Raw genomic sequence first — 20,407 nt, 5'->3', positions numbered from 1 at the left:
CTTGACTTGACTTTCAATTTACCATGAAATTCACTATTTAAGGAGGCACCGATTGAAAATGAATCCTCATTATTAATAATATAATGATATTAGTATTATTATTTAATAAATGTACCTGTTGTTACACCTGTGATGGATGCTATACACTGTCAAAGGATAACTGAGGTAAAATGTACTTGTTGCCCTCTATGACCTGCAGGAATGATCGTCTTAACTGTGCTTTTTCTAAAAACAAGTGTATGCTGTGTAGAGATTTCACTTTGCAGTCTAGAATTAATTAATGAGCATTACATTTAAATAAACCTAACTAAGCATTGCTAGCAACCTATAAGATGCCACCAGTTTTCAGAGTTGTAAATTAGTATTAGCAAATCATGCTTTAATCTACTAAGTTCTTTTGCTTTGTGTTACTCTCTCTTTAGTTCACAAATCAAAAATATATTAATTGAAAAGAAATTAAATAGTCCCAACATGTAACTGAACTGGAGTTATCTCATCTTTATGCCACTAATGAAAATGTGATTATATCAAATATGGTTTTAACTGATGTTTTTAAACAGCAAGAATTATGCAGTATATAAAATGGCTAAAATGCTGGGATTAATTTCAAAATAAGATGAACTTTTAAATAGCAATGTGGCACATGTAAATGTAATATTTTCCCTTCTAATCATGCTTTTCTATACATTTTTCTTAAGGCAATATTTTTAGGGAGCCATACAACTAAAGTGTTGGCCACCTACTTTCCCCTGTCTGTTGTTTCTTTTTCCAATACAGATAAGTCACATTTCAGACATAATGGATGACTATTAATATATGACATCTGGCTGGCTGTAAAATAAAGTGTATTTATATTACTTTCATAACATAAAGCATTAGGCTGTAATTACTCTCTGAAGCACCAATGTTATGTTGCAAATCTTACTGTCTGATAGGTAGGTTACTATCAGTTACATTTCTGACTCTACACAGACAGGGGGCCCAAAATACAACTTGATGAAGTGTCCAAGCAGTGACAGCTTTATCTGCCAACTCCATGTTACCAACCTGCTCATGACTTTAAAGCCAGATGAGACCATGTTTTGCACTGTGAACTAGCAGCTCCAACACACGCTCACTCAAGTTTAAATGTGGTCAGCTTTTAAGCACACAAACCTATATGGAAAATGTTATGCACAAGGGTGTGGGTTGGGATAGCTTACTGCACATTTAATGTGGCGCCCTGCTCACCTCCTTTCCAGAGTTACTCAGCCTATTATTTATTACCTGGCGCACTGGTGAAGGATGAAATGAGTTTTCCTTTGCTGCTATGTAACAACTTGGCATGACTGAAATGCATGAAATGCACTGCATTAAGCTGAAGTAATCTGAAACCGGTGAATACAACTACTCTCAAAAACTGGAATTACTCACAGAAACAGAAACTGGAATATTTCAGAAAAGGATGAAGTAATCATAAAGTAGGTAATGTTAATAGAGTATTTAACCAGAAACCTATGTTACATGAGAATGATAATATTTCTGAGTAATGCTGATTAGCTATGCCAGCCTGTGTATCTCTCCACAAACATCAACAGCAATAATTGATAACATTTCAACACATGTAAATCATTTATTGACTTTATGTGGCGTAAGTCTTTTTGATGTAGTTTTGCATGCCATTCTGTTTTCATATAACAAGATAAACTTCAGCATCACAACCTCCTTTTTTGCCCCATTGATTTTAAATGTGTTCTATTTACAGGTGTTCCTATGTGAAAAACAAAGCACATTAGAAAAGGGTCCAAGAAGACCAACGGAAACACAACTGTTCTATTAATACATAAACATGGCAGAATACCTGAGCTCAAAGAAATAACACAGAGTCATGCCCTTTGGCTTCGAAGCACCCTCTATTGGTCAAACTATTTTCTACAGTTGTAACCAACATATTGAGATATATACAGTATGTATGCATGTAAGAGAACCCATGATGTAAATGGATATTCATTCATCAAAATCGATTATTTGATCTTTATGTTATGCACTGTAAGAGATGGCTGGCAGCTCAACCCGGCCGGGATGCCCCTAAGATGGAAGGACGGAAGAAGGCAGCTTTTCTAGGACACTGCCTTCCACAAGACGCTAGACGGCAGCTCCTCTGGACTGCAGTGGTACCCTGGATTCCCACAGGGCACTATGGGACATGGAGTTCTGACACACGGCCCTGCCGTGGGTGCCACCAGGAGGAGCTGTCCAAGGACCTGGTGACACATTCTTTCCTTATAGGCCCCGAGGTACTTCCGGGCTGAAGAAAATCCCAGTTCTTTATTAGACCCGGAAATGCCAGCCAGTCATGTGGTTGGAAAGACAGAAGCACTTCTGGGTCAAAGACTATTTAAAGGACTGATGGGAACCCAGCATGCTGAGCCTGAGTCAGGAAGAGGTGGACAACGCTTGCAGGGAGGTGTAGAGGAGAGAGAATATTGTGTTTATTGCTGAGCTGTGTGTTTATTGTGGCTGTGGTGCTTTGGAGGCACTAGAAAGGAAGAAAATAATTAAAAAATATTTTCTTGGTGCTTTGACCCTGTGTCCTGCATGTCTATCTGTTGGGTTTAAGGGGTAACAGTGAGTGTCCACAGCACTCATACATCAAATGATCACAGGGTCCTTTACAAAGCAAACAATGCAACTTACATTGACAAGATAAGGTACAGCACAACTGTGCCCAGAATCAGGCTTGAAGTCTATAAATATAAGCGCCCACTAAATGAAAATGCATCATAGCAGCCCTTGATTATTCAGTCTATTTATTTTCTTCTTAAGACAATGTCTTTGTTTCACACCTACTTGCCAGCTGAAATCATTTCAATGATAAAATCTGCAGTGGCTTGAATATCTTATTCAGTTTTCTCACTTCTTGATGATAAGGAACGATGCACAGCATACTCAGGACCTCCATAGTTCAAGCGATTCTTATTCTTTATGTGCAGAGTGTATGCCTCATTTGACACCCCATTACTTGTTGCAGATATAACACTGTCATTCTTCGCTATGTTTTGTATGATATTTCTTTCTCATAATGAAAGGTTGAAACACTTCTGTTACTGAATGCTCCACATTCATCGAATAATATCAAATCTTAAATCGTAGTAAGACTAATAAAGTAATGTGCAAAATTAACACAGGGATCTTTGGTCCTACACTCTAAATAGCTAGGCTGCTAGGCTACAATTTCCTCCAATTGATATTTTAAATGCAAACAATGGGGCATAAATGCAATTCCAGTGCATTTGAAGGGGCCATCCTTTTCTCAGTCAACTTACGAATCCATAATACTATTCACAGATTTCTTTATAACATGAATTATTCCAAAACAAACAGATGCAAAATTCAAATGTGTGACATAGAGTGAGGTTTTAAAACATTCAATATATATGTTATATTACAGCAACACAAACTATAAAGAATCTCCAAAAATAAACATGAATATGGCAGTAGATGAGCAGTTCAAAAGAATCAGAATCTATTGATTTACATGAGTTAGGAAGTTTGAAAAAGATTGATTTCACAGCTTCATGTACAGCTAAGACTTTCAATTATTTTTTGCTTTATGTAAATTATTTTAATAAATATTTTGAAATTATGTTTTTTTAACTGCCAAAAGTGCGTGTGGCTTTTAAGTTTAGTTTTTCTTTTTTTCTTTTTAGTATTTTGCCAGAAAAGAACAGTGCAATGCAAGAGAGTCTTCCTCTAAATGAACACTTACCTTCCACTGTAAAGTAAGGGAACTTTTGGTCCTATGAGACAGCTTGGGTGGGAAAGGACACTCAGGGATGCAGCTGTGAGTTGAAAAGTTTACTGGCTCTGAACAAGACACCTTTACGGAGTTGTATATAACGTTGAGTCTGCAAAGACAGAAAAAAGTTGGGCAACTGAAAGTGTGTGAAAACCGTGCTAAAGGCAATTATGCTTAAGACATTAACAAAATCAATTACATTTTTTTTTTCAGGTTGCTTATCACCTCTGAGGTGTTTGACTCCAATAGACTTTAATATGAGCTACAATCAAAATTAAGCATAATCAGTGGTGAAGAGGCCTTCTGAAACAACTGTAACCCAGGAGATCTCCTTGCCAATTCAACAAACATCAGCAGCTTACGTAACTGGTTTCTACAGCTGAGACATGTGCCAGGATCATTTACTTTGACCTTGTGGGAATTGGAAAATCGCATTTTTAATACAGAAAAAAAGTTTACATTTAATTGGTCACAAACTTTTAAAAAATTACAATAATGAACAGAGTAAAGTGAGATTAATTACCCAGAGCCACATGCAAATGGACTGTTACATAAACAGGGGCACGCAAAACAAGTGGCAGCATCAGATTTGAAACTGCACAATAAAACAGGCTACAGAACAGATTACTCTTCTCACTGAGGACTTGTACCATCTGGCCTTTAAAAACGATGTCATCTGCAGACCTGTCCACTTTGCAATTCAAATGATACAGCATGCAGATGTTTTTCACTAATGATCACAGTGACGTTGAATAAAAACTGGCTGTAGACTCAGACTGCTGTATGGGTCTGCTTTGATGGTCTAAAATCAGTGCTGCATCTTTATAGACAAAAAAAAAACATGCTAATAACGTGAATGCATAATTTAAAAACAACCATCCTTAAACACAATCTTTTTCAATTTCATGTTTCCCAACATTTTTTGCAGCCTTATTTTGTCCATTGATCTTCAATACTGAAATCCATGTCCTTTATAATAGTATTTACAGTGGCATATCATAGCTGTGTATGTGTAGAGAAAAGTGCTGCTCTAAGGATTTGGTCTGTTTTAGAAGACAATATAAGTTACAACCTCAGAGAGAAGGTAGCGACATCATTTTCAGAAAAAAACGGAAATTTAAAGGCTAAAAAGAAAGTGAAATGAATGAACCATGCAATATTTATACATATTTAATTATACTTTTGGGTCATTTACTATTAGGGGCAGGTGTGGTCTTGCTGGCTGCTGAACTCATTATTTCTCCAGGTTAAACTTGCATGTCATGATACCTAATATATAATAAAGCACTACTGTCTGTGTGTGACCCTCTGACTAGTTAATTTGGTTTTGTAGAATCAGTACACAATACGTTAGGGGTGTGACCCTTTTTTTTTTTTAAGTTTTACAACAAAGGAGTTAAAATGCTGACACTTAAATGTTCAATGTCAACACACTAAATAACATTCCGGACGACATTATGGGCTTTCCCTTAAAGATAGGGTGAGAAGCTTAGTCATCTGGGAGGGGCTCAGAATAGAGACACTGCTCCTCCGCATCGAGAGGAGTCAGATGACATGGCTTGGGCATCTTATCAGGATGCCTCCTGGACGCCTCCCTGGTGAGGTGTTCCGGGCATGTCCAACCGGGAGGAGGCACCGGGGAAGACCAAGGACACGCTGGAGGGACTATGTCTCTCGGCTGGCCTGGGAACACCTCGGGATTTCCCCGGAAGAGCTAGAAGAAGTGGCCAGGGAAAGGGAAGTCTGGGTATCTCTGCTCAAGCTGGTGCCCCTGCGACCCGATCTCGGATAAGCGGAAGAGGATGGATGGATGGATGGCAACATTACGTATACTAATGTATTTATAAATCGCCTTCAAAGACGAGATGTATTAGCAAGAATACGAATGATGTTCTCACAGTGAGTATTGGGAGCTTATCTACCATTTTTGGAAGTCAAAATCCAGACAGGAGGTGAGCAGGGTGCCTGGAAATGACAGAATTTAACAAGCAGGCTTAATGGGAATGTGAACAAGACAGGCTGAGACACATAAGATACTGAGAAGAGGTGTAGGCGGAGCGCTAAAGGTACATGTAGGGCAAGAGATAACAAATATTTTTAAATGTATCCTATTACCACAGGTAACACTGATTACTACAAACATTTCACTACCAGCTTAAAAATACACCATTTTAAATACGAATAGAAGTATTTTAAAATACATAAATAAATATGACGCTCAGGTTGTGAGCTTGTGTCCTGGTTACTGTGAAGAGTTTGTACAATGTCTGCATCAGCTACTCATTCGGATGCTCTGGCTTTACTCTCATATAACAAAATGTTTACTGGCTTGGCTGAGCTAAACAGACTTTTCTCATCAAATGTTTTTATATATTCTTTACTTACATGCATATTAAGAGACCTGCCACTTCTAAACCGTTTATTTGTTTGAGTGTGTCCAGTCCAAGGCTGGTTTTTGCTATGAATTTAAAGTTGCTGGGATAGGCTCCGGTTATCTGCCACCGTGAACTAGATGGATGTTACTGCAGAAAAGCTCTTTTAAGCTCTTTCTTCAACCAGCAACATATTGTTGGTTCTTTATGTCTTCCAATTCCAAAAGTCTCCTGGTCATTTTTTCTTTAATATTTCACAACTTTATTCTATCACTACTGTATATCACATTTGGTCTGTGTGCCTGCGAAAGCCAGTTCTGACTCCCCTTAGCTCGGCGCGTGACTTGCTTTTCTTCTGGGATTAAGCCTCATGTACTCCTATTTGGCTAACCATTCATCTTCTATTCTGGCCATACACACAAGAAAGGATGAGAGGGGAGAAATCCTACAATAAACGATGCAAATAAAATTAGGCTAAAGGATAAGTTAAATCTTTTTGAAGTCCAAGCTATTTTTCACTATTGTGACATACATTTATTTGTACACTTGAGTAAAGAGGCTTTTAATGGGGGTTACTGTAGTAGCAGAAGGAAAGTAAAAACCAAAAATAAAAGCTATACAAGTGCCATGTACATTTAAGAGGTATGTGTATGGCAACAAAACAAAATTGCAAGTACAATATTTTTCTTCAGGGGAACATTATGTGTTCACTTGTCTGCTTACCACAACTAGTGTGGATGAGAGTTTTTGTGTAAACACTTCCAGTATTATGGAAGCTAGAATAGCATAACACAATAAAACAAGTCTGCAGTTGTCTTACAGAACACTGCCTTTGAGCTAAAACGGTTCAAAAAGTGCATACCTGGGACAAGAAAATTAAATGAACAAGCTGAATATCTATTTTAGAATCTATAATTTTCATTTAGTGGTACGGCATTAGCTCTAAGCAATGCACCTAAGTCACTGCTTCTAACAAAATCAATAATTAAACTTACTCTAATGAAAGTTGTCTGTCTGGGCTGTCATCTGGATGTGATTAATTCTCCCAGTTTCATTTTATGAAATGGAAAAACATCTCAAAATCACCATAAATGATGAGGGCTGGAAAATCGTCCTCATCAGATACACAAATGGCAGCCTCATTTGACAGATACTTTGAAATTTTCCAGAAGTAATAGCAGTAAGTCCCCCTTCTCTTTAGCAAAAGAATCTGTTCTTGGTAGGCATTATTTTATATTTTCTAATGTCACCACATTTCCTATTTCTCACTCTGTAACTTTTCCTTTTTTGTCTGTAATTCCAATTCTGTCTTTTTTTTTGCCTCTCATCTTTAAAAATTCTCATTAGGGTGTTCTGCCTGTTACCCATAAAGTTCAGCAATGAGGCTAAACATTTTCTCATGTTCATTGGCTGACATGTTAAAAGTATAAAATAAAAGATGGTTTGTCTAAATGCCTAGTTAAAATTTCACTGGATAAACAGGCACAGCTTGAATGCTTAAATTGCCATCAAAGTACAACTGCAATGGCAGCATTTATGAAGACAGCTAATTTAGGAAGAAAGGGTGTTGTTGAGTGGCAAATTGATATCTTTAGCAAAATTGAAATAAACTACTTTTTTGTGGAAATTATAAGGTACTGTACAAAGGTGAATAGGGGGCATCTTCAAGGCTCTGAAATGAAGTGTATAGTAACTCGCTTTCAGACGGGTGGACGCTGTCACTCACTCCCTCTTCACTTATGCCTTCAGAACAGAGAGTGAGACAGAAGAATTATAGCGTCACTTCCTCTTCTCTCATGAAGCTTCTGCCTCTTAATCCTCAGCCTCTACACAAGAACAGCAACACTCAAATGATGTCTTCTTAAAGCTGCGGGTTCTTAACTTAACGCCAACACTTTCAAGTAGCCAAACTTTTGTGAGGAATTGACAGACTTATGAAGTCCCCCATTGCCATTTTGTTTTGTATTGTTTATTTGGTGTGCCTATTAAGCAGGGTTTACCACTTTGGTGCCTCAACTCTTCATCTTGTTTGATTGGATAACATTAAATAGGACACCCACTTTCTAATATACTCTATATCTCAAGATAATGCTTCACAAACTTCAGGGCAAAATAATGTATGCCATGACAGTAAAGAAATAATTACTTCAAAAATACCACAATCATCATTTAAGGTAATTTTATGATTCATATGATAAATATGTAATGCCTCCATTGTATACATACAGTTTAGTAAAAACCTACATAACCCAAACACAAATCCCAAAGAATTTCAATCCAGGTCAACTTGGCCTTGTGAGGCCTTCATTGGATTAACATCCTGAACTGGGATGGTTCCTAATTTGTACCAGTGCTCCCACAATAAAGACCTGCACAGCAACTCTGAACAGGATAACCTGAATAGAAAATGGTCAGACTGATTCATGTTAAGAAACGTATTAAATACAATCTAATGTATACAGTGGAACCTCAGTTCACGAACGTCTCAGAACACATATAAATCGGTTTACGACCAAAAAGTTCGCCAAACTTTTGCATCTGTTCATGACCACAGACTCGGTATAAGAACAAGCCAATTTCCCTTTCAGTTTTTGTGCGCCGATGATTTCAGTACATGTTCAGTCTCTCCCTGTGCATTCACTGTGCAGCGAGAGAGAGACACACACACGCGTGCACGGGAGAGAGAGACAGACACACAGACACGCGCATGTGAGAGAGATACACACACACAGACGTGTGCGAGAGAGACACACACAGACATGCGCGAGAAAGACACACAAACACAGATGCGCGCGTGAGAGACACAAACACACACACAGACGTGCGCGAGAGAGACACACAATGCGAGAGAGACACACACACACGTGCAAGCGCGAGAGAGAGACGGCTGGATGCATAAGGCTTGTTTTTTAAGTAGACAGATCTGAGCATTGTTTTAACCTCGTTGTATTTAATGAAGACTTTTCTTGGTGGTTTATTAAATTACAGATTTTTTAAATGTAAATTTTTTCCCCCTGTGCTTAAAACTCATTAAAAAAAAAGTGTTTTTAGCGAGCGGTTCATAGTGCTACAGCACAAACTCTTGCAGTGTTAGTTTTCTCTGTTGTGCAAAGTTTTCTCAGTGTTATTCAGTGTTTTTACATTTAGTTTACTATTACGCTGTGCGTTCTGTGGTATAATTAATATACATACAGTTTGTACGGTCTGGAACGGATTAATTGTATTTACATACAATTCTATGGGGGAAATTACTTTGGTTCATGACCAAATCAGTTTACGACCAGAGTTTTGTAATGAATTATGGTCATGAAACGAGGTTCCACTGTACTGTCAATCATGGAGAATCCACTGCATTCACTGAACAGTATCTTCTACAGACAGAGGAGCAGCTTCAGTGACAGATTGCTGTCACTGTCCTGCTCCACTGACAGACTGAGGAGATCGTTCCTCCCCCACTCTATGAGACTCTTCAATTCCACCCGGGGGAGTAAACTTTAACATTATACAAAGTTATTATCTGATATACCTGCATTTTTATCACTCTTTAATATTGTTTTTTTATCAGTATGCTGCTGCTGGATTATGTGAATTTCCCCTTGGGATTAATTAAGTAAGTAAGTAAGTAAGTATCTATCTATCTATCTATCTTTTAGATTTGTAATTTTACAGTTCAAAGGACCTCCCCCAACCATGATCTTTCTTTAACATAGGTTGTTTGCTAATATACAAAAACAAAACCCTCTTGCAACTGAGATGAGCTTCAGCCACATCACATTCAATAATAAAAAAACAGTGTTGTGTGTGGTGCTGTAATCAATCAAAAAATTTAAAACAGTCGAGTCATGGAAAGTGATCAGCCTACTGTAGATCACCATGTAAAGGAAGCAACAGTAAATCACAAATCTGCTCCCACTTTGGGTGCAGTCATACCGTAAGAACATGAGGAGTGTGACTATCTGAAATATACAGAAAAATATCCGTAGGAGAAAAGAAGGGCATGATTTGTAAATGTTTACAAAATAAGTAAGAGTGTTACTTGTCAATTGATGATCAAGCATCACTACTGTGTTATTCCAAAGAAAAACAGTAAATCTTTAGTCATTACTTAACATAATGCACACCCAAGATGATTATATTAAATTAACTAAAAAACAGTGACAGTGCTGTAAAAATGTTTCCAGTGTACACAAAGATAGCTGTGTTGATCAGCATTTCCTTTATACAATGGAGAACAAGTCTAAAAGTTGTAATGTGCCATAGTCATGGACCAGTAAATCAAATTCAAACTTTCCAGTTGAACAACAATGAGGCCTGTTCAACCAGAAATTGAGGCATCCACCCAAAGAAAATTAGAGTGTGTGTAATCCTGAGGGAGAATGGGCAGTAGAAATTATTTTGGTGCACAGTAAGACAGGAAACTAACAGTGTAACAGTGATGCAGAAAAGGACATAACATAATGTAAAGCTCTATGCATTATAACAGGCAGGCAGGAGTGCAGCATCTGGAGTTCAATTCCAATCTTGTCAATGGAAAACAAGAAGGTGTGGATACAGTGGGCTATGACAAACGTAGTCACTAAAAATCCCAAATGCTGTCAACTTTAATATGGGAAATTAAGTAAACATAAAGAAGCAGCTAGGTACCTCTATACAAAATACCCCAAAGAAACACTGTGTAACAGTTTATTTACTATGGTTTAGCTTAGAAGGGGAATATCATCATCACAAAGTCAACTTAGATACGTACCCAAGCTAGATTTCACTAAAACTGTGCCCTTGCTTTGACATATGCGCTCAAAGTAACAGAAACCCTGCTGATGTCTCAAAATGTCTTTATGTTCTTTAGATTAGATTCTTGGATTCAAATCTACATCAGTGTTTCATATCCAAAAAGATCAAAACAAAGAGTATTGTATCTTAGCCATTTTTTATACTACCAGGAAAGAGCGACACATACAGTGTCCATTACTACTGGCCTTCAACACATGATATAATGTGCAGAATGTAACTGAAATGTTTGTTCACTGCAGGCGACCTGCTTACACTGAACGTTGCGCACTGACCTCTCATTATCTACTATATAATAAAACACTAAGGTCTGTGTGTTCAGTCCTCCCAAACAATCTGATTGGTAAGTTTGGCTTTGGTGATGCAATGAAAAAGGAAGTACGAGTGTGAGATGCATGAGGCATGAGGCATGCTGAGAGATTTGTCTTCAAAGACGGTAAGTATAAAACTGGACAGGAAGGGAGAAACATGCCTCGAAAATAATGAGAGTGTGTGAAGCAGGCTTCATGGGAATTCACTTGAGAGATGGCGCACCAGTGAATAGACGTTCAGGCACATGCAGATACCGAGGAAAGACGCTGAAGGTACATGTATAAAAGAAATAGCAAATATTTTTTATTTATTCTATTACCTATCTATGTGACTAGTTTGACTATAAAATGTAAAACAACAGAATATGAACAACAACATTTATTTATATAGCACATGTTCATACAAACAATATAGCTCAGCGTGCATTACAAGATGTCAAAGAACATGTAACTAAACTGAAATGGCTTACAAGATAAACTGTGCTTTACAAAGACAATGGCAGGCACAGAAGGCAGTGGGGTGGGAAGATTTATAAAGTATGAAAGATTGATTCTGATGTTGAATGGATTTCTGTGGAGTGGGGTACACCAAGAGGCAGTGCAGCTGAAGCTTACTGCTCTGTACAACCAACAGATATAAAAATTGTTTGGGATATCAAATGGCAATGGTGAGTCCAATAATGTTGCCCTTAATCAAAATGGGTGCATTTCCCTTTAAAGCAGGTCTCACATTCTCATGCCCTTTCACTTGTAAACTTGAATAATTAAAATCTACACGGTTAGGCTGATATATCCCTTGTATATTTATCAGTCCATCAGTTAACAAAAATACAAATCGGAAGAGTAAGAGAAGCCAGAATAAAAGGATAGCACTGCCAAGAACATTGCTTAGACCTGTTTTAAATCTGTCAGCCTTTCTGATCTAATTAATCATGAGGCTTGGATGGAAAACCATGTTTAATCCATCAAGTCTTACTTCTTAATAATGTAACTTTTCCTTTGGAGTATCATAATAACAGAATAATATAAACTTTATTACTATTTGTAAATATTAATTTATGTGGGAATGTTTCTTTGTAGATGTCAAGACCAGTGTCTAAAGATTACTCGGTAACACTGACTTTCCTGTCAGCAAAACTTTGTAAACTTTTTTCCCCCTAAAGGATTTTTCAACATTTTTAAAATAATGTATCTACTATTGAGAGTAAAATTAAATTACCTGGCAGGGAATTTCTATAGTAGCCACCATTGCCTTTTCTGTTCTATTTCTCGTGATTTCCTCCCCTGTGTTAAGTCAGTTTTCTCTCTCTGATGCATAAACTTGAAATTTCCCACCAACTAGTTATGACTTCTCTCTGCTATCTGTGCATAAGCTTTATGCTATAATACTGCCTGATCTCTCTCTGCTTTATTGGCAAATGGAGGGATAACACAGAATATTTCTACTAATACCTACATATTTCATTATAATGTTAAATACTAAAGTTGTCTGTACCCTGTAAACACTGTGCCCAAGATAATCGCACTATCCTGATCTGCCCATTCTTTGCAGCATGGTACACAGCCAAATTTTGTTTTTTTTCTACCAGGATATGGAAATGCTGAATCGTGCTTTCATAAAGTGGAGACCGAGTATAAATTTCCTGCTCTGTTTAAATAAAATAGATCTTGTACCACATTCATTTCCAGTGACGCACTGTTGATTAAAGGCCTATTTTGCCTCTTTTTCATACATGAGTGTATTCTTTCATACAACTACAATACAGTCAGGTTCATAAGTATTTGGACAGTGACACAATTTTACACCACCACAATGGATTTGAAACAAAATAATCAAGATGTGATTGGTGTAGACTTTCAGCTTTAATTTAAGGAGTTTTTAATAAAAATATTATTTGAGCTGTTTGGGAATGACAGACATTTTTATACATGGTTCCCCTATTTTCAGGGGCATAAAAATATTTTGACAAACTAACATAATCATAAATATAATGATTACTTTCAATATTTGCTTATAAATTCTTCACAGTCATTGACTGCTTGAAGTCTGGAACCCATGGACATCTCCAAGTGGTGGGTTTCCACTCTAGTGATGCTTTGCTAGTCCTTTACTGTAGCCGTCCTCTATTACTGCTTGTTCATTGGACTTTCTGCCATTAGTTTTGTCTTCAACAAGTGAAATGCATGTTCAATTGGGATGAGGTCGATTGACTGACTTGGCCATTGAAGAATATTCCACTTCTTTGCTTTGAAATGCACTTGATTTGCTTTCACAGGAGGTTTTGGCTCATTTTCCATCTGTGCTGTGAAGTGTCATCCTATCAGTTTTGCAACATTTATTGAATCTCAGTAGATAGTATAGTCCTATACTCTTCAGAGATCATCCTGCTACTTCTTCCAGTAGTCATGTCATCAATAAACACTAGTGGCTGACTTCAGTTTGCAGCTATGCATGATCGTACTTTAAACCTGGCTCCACCTTGTTTCACAGATGATGTAGTATTCATCAAATCATGAGCCATTTCTTCTCTTCTCCATACTCTTCTCTTTCCAGCACTCTGACATATATTGATCTTAGTTTCCTCTGTCCAAAGAATTGGACAGGCTTTTAAACATGTTTCGTGTCAAAGTCTAATCTGTCATTCCTCTGCTTGAGATTTACCAGTTTTGCACCTTGTGGTAAACCCTCTATACCTGCTTTCATGAAGTTTACTCTTGATTGTAGACTTTGGCAATGATAGGTATACCTATCATTGGCAAAATTTTTGTGTAGGGGTTCTTCATCACCAAGTTCAGAATTCTGTAATCATCCAGCACAGTTGTTTTCTGTAGTTTTCCAGACCTTCTGGTGCTGCTGAGTTCACCAGTGTGTTTCTTCTTTTTAAGAATTTACCAAATGGTTGATTTGACCACTCCTTGTGTTTCTGTTATCTCTCTAAATGGTTTGTTTTGTTTTCTCAGCCTAATTATGGACTGATTTTATTTGCATAGACAATTCTTTGGACCTCATATTCAGAGTTCACAGTGGACTACTTCCGAATACAAAATATGCACTTGGAATCAATTCCAAACCTTTCACATGCCTAAAAGTTAATGAAATAATGAGGCAACTGTTCCCATCTGGCTAAGGAGCAGCTTGTCAGCCAAATCTCCAAATACTTTTGAGCCCCAGAAAATAGGGGGACCATGTATAAAAATGTCTGCCATTCTTATAGTCTATACTTCTATCACGTAATGATTGCTTTATTTCAAATCCATTGTGGTGGTGTACAGAGCCAAAATTAGGTAAATTGTATCATTGTCCAAATACTTATGGACCTGACCGTACATGAAAGAATAAACACCAGCACAGTCTTACTTATACTCTGAAGGGAAAATAACTTAACCTGTATCCACAGGAGCTGTTTAGGTTCTCTACAGCTTTCAGCACAATAGGGCTGCCGGTGGGCCAATATGGAAATTGTATGGTGCACTTAATGCAAATGGGAATATTCAGCTTACCTTATGTGGTAATCTGTTGCTGGCTTTAAGTCCTTCAAACTGCATTCTAACTCTTCTCCACTGTGTAGGGTGGAAAAATGAGAGTGAAATTAAAAACACGGTATTCAAACAAATGAAAACAATTTGCAGTACAAAGACCGCAGCCTTCTAATAAACTTGATATACTACGATATTCTGGATCAGAAGTTATCTCAGAAGTGGAGCATAGCCAGTAAGTAACTTTCAGGGAGTACTACTCACATCAATTAGGGTTATTTGAGTAATTTTTGAGGTAGAGAATGTGATTAAACTTGGTAAACCATCGCCTCTAATCAGTTCATGGAGGGCCACAGTCTATACAGGTTTTTCCCACAGCCAGATTCCAATTCAGGGGCTAATTTGTGTGTCTTACTGTGCTCAGACATCTTGATTACCACACTGTGAGCTCACTTTAAGAATTCTCTGTAAAACTATATGGACCTGTAGAAGTCAGAATATAAATCGAGACAATCAAATGTTAACCTGTGATTAAGAGACAAGATACAACATAAACCTGTAAGCATTGAGGCCCTGCATAAATTGATTTAGGAAGCCCATCTCTGTGGTATGCTCCAGATAATGAGACATGCCTTCTAGATTCTTCATCCTTAGTTCAAAAACAAGTTTTAATTTTATATTCTGCTTATATTGGTATGGCAACAGAAACACAAGAATGTATGCATGCAATCTTCTTCTTTTGATTGGTATCTCAAAGCCAAGTGTTACAACTTCTAGAGTTTACTCAAACATTTTCAGCTAAATATTTATTTGTTGAGTGCAGCACCATCTAGTGCTTGCAGTAGGCACAGTTACCAGTGATAAATTTGTTCACATTTCACAACTCCAACAGAGAATGCAGAAACCCTTTATTACGTAATAAAAATAATATATAGTAAGTTGAGACCAACAGAGCACCCCTTCTGAACACCCTGAAGGTCAGATATTTTTTATATTCTGACAAACGAAATAGAAAAATAAATAAATAAACAAACTGAAGTAACATTTGTTTTAGAAAATGATGGTAAAGATGGCTACAGGTCATCTATTGAACAAAGGTCCAGTAAACAGAGATAGGTGGCAGAGCAGGCTTTGGCTAATTACACCTGAAATCACTAAACACTGTTATCACAAAATTGGGTGATTAGGGTTTAAAAACGGGACCATTTGCAGTTACTAAGGAAGGCAATAAAAATCATTCAGTGCCTGGCTTTTTGCTGAGCTTCACTAATCAGTGGGCATGACATATAAACTGTGCCGTATATACCGAATGGAGCATCTATCAAAGAGCAATTTGGCCTAATGGCATCGCCATTACCTCTACTCCAGGTTCTGCTCAATAAAGGTTAATTATTTTTGAGGATGGGCTGACTTCAGTGAGCACAAAGTGAAGTTGAAAAGATTTAATTTTCACTACATTTCGGAGAAAAGGTAAAACAGTTTGCACTGCTCGTTTACGTTCACAGAGATCAAATTAATTGGCTTCTTTGAACTAAAGTGTCATGTTGACATAGTGGAGCTACTTGAACAGAAACTCAGAGGTTGTTTGACACTCAAACAGGGATGTCAAACAAAGGAAAACTTGTATTTTATTCATTCACAATGCACTAGCCGTTCTTTATGGGCTCTATTCCATATACAGTGTATGGTGGTGCAGCATATGTGAGACTAATGTGAATTCAATTTAGTCTTGAAATAACTACAATTTATGTTGAAAACATAATTATGAAATATTATAATATAACATACAGAAGTGCATATAATCCGATTCAGGGTAAATTGGTCCCAGAACCTGTCCTAGTAACACTGGATGCAAGAGCAGGAAAATAATCTTGGATAGAGCATCCATTCATTGCAGGGCCCATTCATGCACATATCCAATTTGAAGTTGTTTTTGGGGGTGTGGAAGGAAACTTGAGCACCCAGAAGAAAACACAAGGGGGGAACAAACTAAATTCCAAATGGATAATGAATCGACACAGGATTTGAACAAACATGGCTGGATCTGTGAGGAACATGGAACCACTGTAGTGCCCTAATAGATACAGCAGTTCCTGTCAGAACAAAACTAATGAGAGAGAAATTATAATAACCAAAGTTTAATGTTATCACATGCACTGGGAAAATATAATTCCAAATAATAAAATATAATGTAATTATTCAAAAACAAAGTAGCACGACACTCCTAAGCCAACCGAATCGAGGTCTGCAATTTTACAGAGTAATGAGGTCCACTTTTTCTTACAAGGTGCTTATGACCCCAGAATCACAGATAATAACACAACCACGTAACAATTAAATTAAAATAAGGCATGACATATAAAAAAAATACATGAACATTCTATCCACTAAAGGCAAAAATGGCTTGCATGGCGTACGATAAAAACATGTATAAACATAGTTTCATTCCTAGACTCCAATTGCCCTAGGTCAGCTGGATACTCAGACTCAACAACGGACATTTGTCCACAGAATTGTGAGGATTCCTGTAGAACATCATTAATGTCTGACTCCAGATCCATCACTGGTGATGACATATTTACTTCAAGTTCCTGTGTTCCAAGATCAGGAGGAACTGGTTAATCAAAATGCAACTGACACCAAATGCTACTGCAGGATGCCAAGAAGAGGAAAAGAAAAAGAAGGTTTAACAGCTAACCAAAATGATTGCTACTGTTATAAATAAACATATGAAAAGTGTCAGAGGTTCTAAAGAATAATGTGCTACACTAAAATATGATTAATGTAATTAACAGGGCCTTTTTAATTTTAATAAAAGGATCATTTAGATTTTGGGGTTCTATAGTAGTTTAAGGTATACTGGGAATTTTAAGCAGGCGATTACCTTAAGTTTGGTTCAATACACCATCTAACAGCAAATCTTTTTTAGAACAAGAGCTAAGCTGACACATAAGAAAGTCAAATTATTTAACATAATTTCAAATAGATAGTTAGTTCATACAGTAGATAGATGGCTGTGGCACAGGGCTTGGAATTTATTCCTCATAATTTGAACTCATCCCGAGTCCAAATTCTATACCTGGTCATTGTCTTTGAGAAGTCTGCATGTTTTTAGTAAGTCTGGATGCTTAGTTTCTACTACATTTCATCTAGGGTTCAAATTCTTTATTTTATGTCTTTTTTAATTTTTCTATTTATGCTAATATCGTTGACCATTTAGCTTCTGAGCTACTATTATCCAAAGCGATTTACTGCCTTGTACGCAGCCTTTGGCTAGCTGAGATCTTAGAAACGGATTTAGTGACTTTATAAAATGATGTATAAATGACTTTATAAATGATGTGAAAATATTAGAAATAATACTTGTCATGCATTAATTAAATGTCTGCCTAAGTAAGTAACCATTCCATTACACCTGGGGTACTCTTCTTATTTTGAACTGTACAATTTTCTTCTGACAGCAAACATTTAGTATATTTTAGGAAATGCAGAATTTGTATTATTTGTTTTATTTTATTATCTTAACAAAAAGCATAAAGAAATATGGGATTACAATTTAGTCATGGGTTCTACATAATTTTTGTGCAGTCTGTGTTTTTTTTGACTTTGTAATCATGCTGGTAAGAAGCCAATAACTCATACACCAAATATTGTAATCATAAAGAAAGTTTCACAAACTGTCAAGCTGCACATTTTAAAATACTTATAACAAATACAACAGAAATTGACTAAAAATACAAAAAAAAAGAAAAAAAGGAAAACACTGGTTTACCTGTAAATAGTACGGTACTTCCCATCTTTACCCTTGTCTGATAATGCAACCTCATACTTAAATGTGTGTGGCAGACCATTGGCATGTCTGTCCCCATTCTGAAGTCCAGATGGTGGGGTCCAGGTTAGCCGGGCAGTCCGGGCTTGGATTTCAGAAATCTTATGAAGAAAAAAAAAGGACAAAAAATATACATTAGAACATTGAAGCAATTTTGATATAAACAGGCAGATCAGCCCAATAAAGTTAATTAATCCTATTCACCCAATTTCTCCAACATGAAATTGAATACAGAGTTGAAGGTTATCCAAAGTTCTACTGTCTGTCACACTTCTTGGTTTAACTTGTGTTCCAATGGTTCTCCGAGTGAAGAAAACCTTTCAAATATTTTTGCGGAACATACCCTTAGCTATTTTCCGCTGTGACTTTTATTAATAAAGTAGAATAGAGGCTTTCAGCTATAAACAAAAAAGGAAATTCCACCTAGTTGTTATCCTAGTGAATATTTTTTAAAAACACTATACTTGAGCTGTAATATGAAGCTATGCAAACAACCAACCTTCTTTTTACATAGTACATTTATATATTGAACGTCATCGAGGCGCTTTACAAGTAATCATATATTGTATAATGGTTCACATGAATTTTGTAAAAGTCACTTAATCTGGTTGGGCTCTGTTTTAAAGAAAATCAGTGAGTTCAAGGCAGGAACCGAAATGCACAGTTTATCCAAGTCCTGAGCAACAAATACAAACTACCTATAAATATGCAGGAAAAAACCTTAAACAGCATTTTATTTCAGCGAGCAAAATAAAAATGTAGCACCAAACTGGACATCATCATTCTTAAATCGGATTCTCACAAATATTACACAACGTCTTAGCAGAATGAACCTGTCAGAAAAAAAGGTAAAAAACACTGATGTGTCACTATGCACTCAACTATTGATAGTGCGCTTTGAAGAGTGTAGCATATAAAATAAAGACTGACAGACATATATGTGATTCAACTGATCTCATAAAACAAGGATCTCGGGAACAGCAACCAGATCCATTCCTGAAACTGCTCTTAGGACAATGAAAGCCTCTTTCTGTGTCTGTTCAGCTAACCAGTCCTAGAAATCTAAGTTGACAAGTCTTGTGATCTGGACTTAGTGGTGTTCATATCAACTGAGTATATTTAATGGTAACTGGCATCTCCTACACAGTTTGTTAACTGGTACAGCTAGTGTAATTTATTCCAACATTTACCAAAAAATATCTCAAAAATATGATCTATAGAAAGATTCTGATGTTAAGGGTACAAAATGAAATGAAGAGAGGAGGGTTTGTCTCATCTCATAAAATGTCAGTCCAATTATCCAAACTACCACCCTACATGTAACAATGGCTACATACAGCCTTATAAAACCTAATGTGGTATCATTTCATGCTCTTAAATTGGCATCCACATGAAGTACACCCAAACTGTCTACCCTTCTTCACACTGTGTCGAGTTCTAACACCCTGTACTTCTTCTGCCCAAATGCGTCCACAAAGATGTTGGATATACTGACAAGGTCTTAGGCTGAGTGCTAAAATCTTTCAGCACACAAAACATCCTTGCAAGGGCCAACATGCTTGAGATGTTTTAAATGTGCTCAATACCCCAGGGCTTCACCAGCTTTTCTTATTCTGTATGTTTGTTTTCTTCATTCAGGAGTACTGAGAGTTTATTTAGTAATAAGCTAGTGAAAGACAATTTTCTTTGAAGAAATGTTACATTTTTCAGAGTAATGGTAAAGGACAAAGTTTCCAACTGACACCAGGCTGCCACATACAGGATTGGACACACAGTTTCTAGGTTTTGAAAACCTGGGCACTGTCCCCTTTAAGACTTGACTGCATAATATAAAAATTGTTCTGCAAAAGAC

At 36.9% G+C, this 20,407-nt stretch overlaps 1 protein-coding gene across 3 annotated transcripts in view; it reads right to left on the bottom strand.

Moving 5' to 3' along the window:
* The window catches only part of fndc3ba (fibronectin type III domain containing 3Ba), a 528,549-nt gene that overhangs the window by 105,451 nt on the left and 402,691 nt on the right, over positions 1 to 20,407 (bottom strand). For all 3 annotated transcript variants that reach the window (XM_039761474.1, XM_039761483.1, XM_039761492.1), the window contains 3 exons: positions 18,499 to 18,656; positions 14,751 to 14,810; positions 3,749 to 3,887 (listed from right to left, as the gene is read on the bottom strand). In XM_039761474.1, the coding sequence (XP_039617408.1) occupies positions 3,749 to 3,887; positions 14,751 to 14,810; positions 18,499 to 18,656 (357 nt within the window). The remainder of the gene's footprint in view (positions 1 to 3,748; positions 3,888 to 14,750; positions 14,811 to 18,498; positions 18,657 to 20,407) is intronic.

The sequence above is a fragment of the Polypterus senegalus genome, chromosome 1 (genome assembly GCF_016835505.1).
Source record: "Polypterus senegalus isolate Bchr_013 chromosome 1, ASM1683550v1, whole genome shotgun sequence".
Taxonomy (NCBI): domain Eukaryota; kingdom Metazoa; phylum Chordata; class Cladistia; order Polypteriformes; family Polypteridae; genus Polypterus; species Polypterus senegalus.
Note: the sequence above shows the minus strand (reverse complement) of the source record. Positions and strands in the feature narration are given on the sequence as shown.